The sequence below is a fragment of the Panicum virgatum genome, chromosome 4K (assembly GCF_016808335.1).
Source record: "Panicum virgatum strain AP13 chromosome 4K, P.virgatum_v5, whole genome shotgun sequence".
In the NCBI taxonomy this organism is placed as follows: domain Eukaryota; kingdom Viridiplantae; phylum Streptophyta; class Magnoliopsida; order Poales; family Poaceae; genus Panicum; species Panicum virgatum.
Genome location: NC_053139.1, coordinates 34,488,063 through 34,494,952, shown reverse-complemented (window position 1 = coordinate 34,494,952; position 6,890 = coordinate 34,488,063). Strand labels below are relative to the sequence as shown.

At 43.8% G+C, this 6,890-nt stretch overlaps 1 protein-coding gene across 2 annotated transcripts; it reads left to right on the top strand.

Annotated features, from left to right (window-relative positions):
• The first annotated feature begins 252 nt into the window (after positions 1-252).
• LOC120704857 (NAC domain-containing protein 75-like) lies at positions 253-5,754 on the top strand. 2 transcript variants are annotated; one of them, XM_039989392.1, is made up of 6 exons: positions 256-602; positions 730-913; positions 1,714-2,267; positions 3,666-3,947; positions 4,092-4,193; positions 4,885-5,754. In XM_039989392.1, the coding sequence occupies exons 1-6, from the start codon at positions 459-461 to the stop codon at positions 4,972-4,974; spliced, it is 1,356 nt and encodes a 451-aa protein (XP_039845326.1). In that variant the 5' UTR covers positions 256-458; the 3' UTR covers positions 4,975-5,754. The 2 variants fall into 2 exon arrangements, with proteins under 2 accessions (XP_039845327.1, XP_039845326.1); XM_039989393.1 differs by lacking the exon at positions 4,885-5,754 and having other exon boundaries at positions 253-602; positions 4,059-4,199.
• Positions 5,755-6,890: the final 1,136 nt, after the last annotated feature.

Below are 6,890 nucleotides of genomic sequence, written 5' to 3'. Positions count from 1 at the left end.
TATTTGTAACCCTTATACGAGTAGTAGAAATGGTGAGAGAGGCTCCCTCTCGATCTCAGCTCTTCTCTTTGCGAACGAGATATAGGTGGACGGTGTACTCAAAAAAAAAAAAAGAGATATAGGTGGACGGAGGGCGAGGGACAGCTTGGTCTAGCGTGTGTCCAAAGGTGTTTCTTGTGTACATGGGTAACCTTTTCCCCTTTCTCTCTCTATCGCTTCAGTTAAAGCTATCAACACATGGAATTCCTGTCTCCAAATCTTTATTAGTTGCTCTCTCCCTCATAACCCCCCTTCTCCTTCCCCCTCTTCTTCTCTTTCCTCTCTCCTCTCCGGCCTCCGGCGCCACCGGTGCACTCCTACCCTCCAGCCCCGTGAAATCCTCTTGCATGTGATCATGCACTTGCTGAGAAGGTAAGGGTGCGGGGTCTTGGCAGCGAGGAGAACTTCAGGCAACAGACATGGATGGTGCAGCAGCGGCAGGAGCAGGAAGCGGCGGCGGCGGCGGCCACCGGCTCATCGGATTGAGGATTGAGGAGTACGGGAAGTACATGTCGGACTCGACCTGCTGCCCCCAGTGTGGCCACAAGATCGACCGAAAGCTGGTATGTTATCATCACCTCACAAGCACGTCCGATCCGGCGCAACTTTGTTAGGTTTTGTTGTAGATGTGTTGTTGATTTTGATGAGCGTTTTTGTTTGTGTGACGAACTGACGATGCATGCATGTTAGGACTGGGTGGGGCTGCCGGCCGGGGTGAAGTTCGACCCGACGGACCAGGAGCTGATCGAGCACCTGCAGGCGAAGGTCCGGCCTGGTTCCACGGCGGCGCCGTCGCACCCGCTGATCGACGAATTCATACCCACCATTGAGGGGGAGGATGGCATCTGCTACACCCATCCTGAGAAACTGCCAGGTGAATTAATTTAGTTAAAAAAACTGATCACAAGAGAATTCCATGGATTCTCTCTCTCTCTCTCTCTCTCTGTTCATAGTATGTGATTTGTGCGTTTCAAATTTCTTCAAGAGGGGGTTCTCTTGTTCACCCATCTCTTTCTTGAAAGAATCTTCCTCTTCTTTTTTGGATATATATTAGTTTTGTTTTGTATTTTTGCACTTTCTGTTTGTTTTCCCATTTCTGTTTAAAGTAGTTTCAGCTCTCTCTCTCTTCCCTCTCCCTCTGTCTCTCTCTCCAGTACTGTTTTCTCTTTGATATTTATGCATTTCATCTAATCAATGGTACGTGATACGCGTATAATTTTTATTCATGAAACGAGTATAATTCTTATTTAAAAAACACCATTGATGGCCTAGATTTGCAAGTTCATGCACTAAACAAAAAGATGTTGCACATCCAAATCTTCTAGCACTGTATTTGCATGTACGCCATTTATGAATTATGATGCTTTTTTGTAGCTAGCACATCTCTCACGCTAGGCTAGCTCCTCCCTCTCTCTAGAATGAAACGTGACATGAGATCTGCCCCTATCTTCCAAAGTTAGGTTTTGTCATCCTCTCAAGGTTGTTATATCCCTCCAACAGCCTATGGCTGCTTGCATAATCACCCTTCCCTCTTCTCCTCCCCATGTCCCAAAGTGAAACATAACCACCAAAGAGAAATCTGTTGGCCAGCTCTGACACTCCAGGTCTATGCATATGCACCTACATACACATGCTAGCTGACGTCGATGTATCCATGGCCAATTGGCCATGCAGGTTTGACCAAGGACGGCCTGAGCAGGCACTTCTTCCACCGGCCGTCCAAGGCCTACACCACCGGCACGCGCAAGCGCCGCAAGATCCAGCCGCCGGCCGCCGACGCCTCGTCGTCGTCCTCCGCCCCGGCCGCGCAGCAGCAGCAGCGGAGCGAGACGCGGTGGCACAAGACCGGCAAGACGCGGCCGGTGGTGGTCGCCGGCCGGCAGCGGGGGTGCAAGAAGATCCTGGTGCTCTACACAAACTTCGGCAAGCACCGCAGGCCGGAGAAGACCAACTGGGTGATGCACCAGTACCACCTCGGCGAGAACGAGGAGGAGCGTGAGGGCGAGCTCGTCGTGTCCAAGATCTTCTTCCAGACGCAGCCGAGGCAGTGCGGCGGCGCGGCGGAACCTGCCGCCCCCGCCTCTTCTGACACCGTGGACGGAGCTGCGGCTGACCCAGCGGCGGAGGCCGTGGTAGCCCCGCCCGACGCCGGCGACGGCGGCGTGTTCCACGGCGCCACTGGCATTGACGAGTTCAACTTCGCGCAGTTCAGGAGCAGCTTTGAGGAGGTGAATACCTAATTTTTGGTAACTTTTATTGACTAGCCCAGGGATTCAGATACTCCGATCAACTGTAGTTAGCTCTCTAGCCTATTTGGTTGAGTTCTTTTCCTTGCATAACAAGGGCAGCTTTAACAATTTAGAAAAGCTATTCGGTCGAATTTGAGGATTTGAACCCAGGTGAGGGAGCAAATTACCATGGCCCACGTACGTACCAACCACATGGCGGTTACCCGTTATATACTGCCTTGTTCGTTCTATGTTTGTCGGGTCTCGGTACTAGTTCGGTATTCAAGTCATTTACAGTGTGTTAATAAGGTCTACGATGTGGTCTTTGACAATTAAGAAGGGGGTTATTATTTGGACATCATAAAATAATAACGCCCACTTTAATCTTGAATATTAAATACGATAATGTCCTAATAAACTTGTGCCTATATATATATTCTGTGGATTAATTGTTACAACTTGTGAACGTTTAGTATGCATTTAATGATTTTCTCAATTAATTTTAAAAAGTTTCTTGTTCATGAAGGCCGTGCTTTTTCCTGTTCGCTGAAATATTGTGGTAGGAATAGATTGTGATGTTCTTGTTTGGGAGGGTGTATCGTCGGCTTAGTCTGATCAATGAATTACCGAGTGAGAAAAATTGCTGCAGAAATGCAGTACTAGCTAGGATTGAGGCCTGAGCTCTTACCTAAAATTGATGGGTGACCAACATGCAATGCAGAAGTAACCTTGTATTTTCATGTGATTTATTATGTTGAAATAAGAAAGATGACTAGACAGCTTTATAGTATCCAATCTGCATGTTTCAAATCCTAGTGCTGTAGGGGTGGCATTATTTTCGTTCAAAAACGAAAATCCTGAACTGGGATTATATGATGAGACAAGAACATCCCCGAAATTAGCTCACCATCACCATGTAATCTACTTTCATAGTTGGGTCACCTTCCCTAACTACCAATGTCTAATAAAAACAGTTGTTCGTTACATTAACTCATATTATAAATTTATAATGGTAGAAGCCGTTGAATGGCTAAGTGATCAAATGGCCAACCAATTATTCTTTTTTTTGCCTATACGTAGAAATGTATGTATATATCATGAGTATCACTGCACTAATCATGAAAAAACACTTCCGCAGCTGTCCTATAGTATCTATATCTAGACTTTCATTTTAGTTGAAAAATATTTCAAAATTTTTATCTCACATTTATTTAAAGTTTTTCTGAAAAAATGTTTGAGCGCCTTTAAATTGTTACTGGTAATATAATCTTTCCTAGTGTTAGGTAATTTCATCTGATTTTGGTACCGAGCTAGTTAACTCTTTCAGTGAGACAACCAAACACCAATTACAAACTATACTAATTACAATTTGCAAGTAATTATCGTGCGTATACACAGGTGGACGTGGGAACATCAGTTCAGGTTCCTGCTAGGGCTGACGAGGAAGTGCATACAGGCCATCTTCACCTTCACCATCAGGAGCACAATGTTCATCAGCATCGATACCCCAACCAGGAGCAACAGCGCATGGCTGCAGCTGCGGCAGCATTTCAGATCAGCGCACCAGCAGAGCCTATAACCACCATGATCTCCTCGTCACCGATGGTTCACCATGGTTCAGTCATACTCCAACACCAGAAGCCATATGACCATTCTGCGAGTTACCGTCATCATCAGCAGGTAGTACTACGTAATTGATGATATACTTTGCGTGGTCAATGTTACAATTTTTATATGTGATCTATTTTTTATAATTTTTTTGTTACTGTTTGGTTTGATTTTTTTTTGAAGGAGTTTAGTTTGATTTTTGATAATATGAATTAGGAGGATGAGCAGCCACACCAATCTAGAAATTTTGACGGTCGATCAACTTCTGGGCTCGAAGAGGTGATCATGGGATGCACTTCCAGGAGGTCCAGAAGAGGGGTAAGCATACACAAACACATCAATGGCTCAATTTTCATGGAAGCATTGTTCAAAACTTGTGCTAGAATACTACATGTACATTATTTGTTTATTTTTGTTGCTGGTGCTGTTTTTGTTCGTAACAACACCTATATATTAACTATATATGAAACTAGCCAGCTCTATGAAATGATAAATAGCATGCAAGTTATGCTAATTAAATTCAGATACTACTGTCAAGCCGTAAATGCAATGCTTTTAAGATACTTATGCTAAAATGTTTTAGTCTTTCGCTATACCCATATCTTTGGTGTTCTAAAAAGCTGAAATCTTTATATAAAATCTATTGTCCATACTGTCGAAATTAAATTCAAGGTTACCAGTTCTTACGTTAAATAAATAAATAATCTACAACTGTGGTGCATTTTAGAGCATTTCAAATTCCAAAGCATCACATTTTTTAAGCCTAAGATGCTAGAAAGAAAATTTTAGTCAAGCTAAAATAGATCGAGCACAAACATCAATAAGATCAATTTACTGCTACCAGAAATAGTCTTATTATGTATAATTTGAGGGCAAATGCATCATATAGATGCATGTTACGTTTGAAAACAATAGGCCATAAAATCAATTTAGCTCCTTTTAATTTTTTTATATGGTTTGAACCTTCCATATACCATAATTTCCCACCTATTCTTTTTATTTCGCTTAGGAAGCTTCAGGTTCAGGTGGTAACAAGGAGAGCAGTGACTGGCAGTACCCATCCTTCTGGCCATCTGACAGCCAGGATCATCATGGGTAGACGAGCAACAAACTGCAACCACACCTTGAGTTGCAGCCAACCTTGGAGATGGGCAACCAAAAGCAAACCAAGACCCTGACACCATCATTACTACCATGATAGTGATCAGCATACATACACCCTATATCGTACTATACCATATAGGCTACAAGATTGAAAGCAGGAGACCATGGCTTCGAAGAAGCAAACAAAAGGCAAAGTTATGTCAACAAAATCCAAACCCAGCTTTTAGCTCTCTCTCTCTCTCTCTCTCTCTCTCTCTCTCTCTCTCTCTCTCTCTCTCTCTCTCTCTCTCTCTCTCTCTCCGCTTCTTTCTCTTCAACCTATGCGTCTGGATAACGGGATGGAAGTTTCATTTGAGTGCTCAAATTTACATGCATGTCTAAAGAGACAAAGATGATATTGGAGGATAAAGCAAAAGGGAGAATCAGAAAAGGAAAGCGAGAAACATAAAACAAAGGTGACGTCATGAGAACGGTCAGTTAACCGTCGGTTGCGCACAGTGATCGATGCAGAATCATTACAGCAATCATAGTCCATCTTGGGCTGGGCTTTTCTTCAACAATCCCCCCTCAAATTGTTTGATACAGTTATACAATTCATTGATTTCTTATTGTACTTGTTTGGTACTGGTAAACCATTTTCCTTTTTTTTCTTTTTGTTGTATATATACTAAGCAACTTAAGCGGCTAATTACTTTTGGGAAAAGAATGAAACCCAGGATGCAATTGTAAAGAATTTTATGTTGCTATATGGGGTTGATCCATTTTGCGGTTTTCATAGGATTCTTTTTGTATTTTTTTCATTTTGTGGTTTTTATAGGATTCATTTTGTATTTTTTTAAAGGGTGATTTTCTTTTGAAAAAAAATATTCCCAGTGGACACTAGAACTGTAAAGATTGCAAGGTAATAAGGTGATGGCTTTAGTTTCAAAATCTTCCTTTTCCACGGGAATATCTTAGTAGGTTCCAAAATCTCATTAGTGACGTGCATGAGAACTTATTCTTTTGTGATTGTCACATGCAAAAGAACAAAAGCTTGCCATGTCTCCTACTATAAACGAAAAAGCTTGATCTCATCTCTTACTCTCCTATATATATTTTCTTTTCCCCCTCTTTTACCTTTTGTAAAAGATTTTGATTGGACCATGCATGGCTGGCCCATTCTAGGTAGAACTTCATCTCAGTTGCATGCATGTGTCTATTTGGATTCCGTACGCATCATGTCAGAATCGACGCTAGCAATTCTTTTGCTCCATTTCGTCCCCTACCTCGCCCCGAGGGCAACACGGGCGGAACTGCTGCTGCTGTCGCCCCAAAACTTGTCGCCGCCCCAAAGCTCGCCCCCTCCGCTCTCCACCCCTCTCCGTCGGAGAGCTTCACGGGAAGCCCGCGCGGGTTTGAGGAAGGCGGCTGCTGGGCGATTTTTCTTTCATCCCTCCTCCTTCCTATCTCACAGCCATCCGGGGTTAAACCCTAGCGCCATCACCTATGTGCTGCTGGAGCTGGCCGTCGGAGGCCCATGTGGATTTCGTAGTTGATGTCGATGACATTAGATGGATCTACCTTATCGTCCATAGTAGCCGATGAAGACTTGTTCTTGTTCTTCCCCAGTGAAGTCACTAAAAAATATGTTGTCGTAAATTTGGTCACACAAGCGCTAGAACGTGCAGATCGCAAAGATCAATTCACCAGCGAGCTCAGACGGCGACCGGTAAAACCGGTCACGCCAACCGGTCAGACCGGCTGGATGTAGAAACACACGAAGACCTAGAACCTCAAGCTCGGGAGGGATCCCGTCGGAGCTCGAAGATTTAGGGTTGTTTTAGGATCGGCAGGTCACCTAGAACGCCCTCAGACGCCGTGGAGACGCAAGAAGAACAACAAAGGGGTTGGAAAAGCTAGGATTTGGAAAAA

Excerpts from the sequence above, each read along its gene's own strand:
- LOC120704857 (XM_039989392.1), top strand. The coding sequence starts at position 459 with ATGGATGGTGCAGCAGCGGCAGGAGCAGGAAGCGGCGGCGGCGGCGGC. Across the intron at positions 603-729 it reads ACAAGATCGACCGAAAGCTG|GACTGGGTGGGGCTGCCGGC; the intron begins GTATGTTATCAT and ends CATGCATGTTAG. Across the intron at positions 914-1,713 it reads CCATCCTGAGAAACTGCCAG|GTTTGACCAAGGACGGCCTG; the intron begins GTGAATTAATTT and ends TTGGCCATGCAG.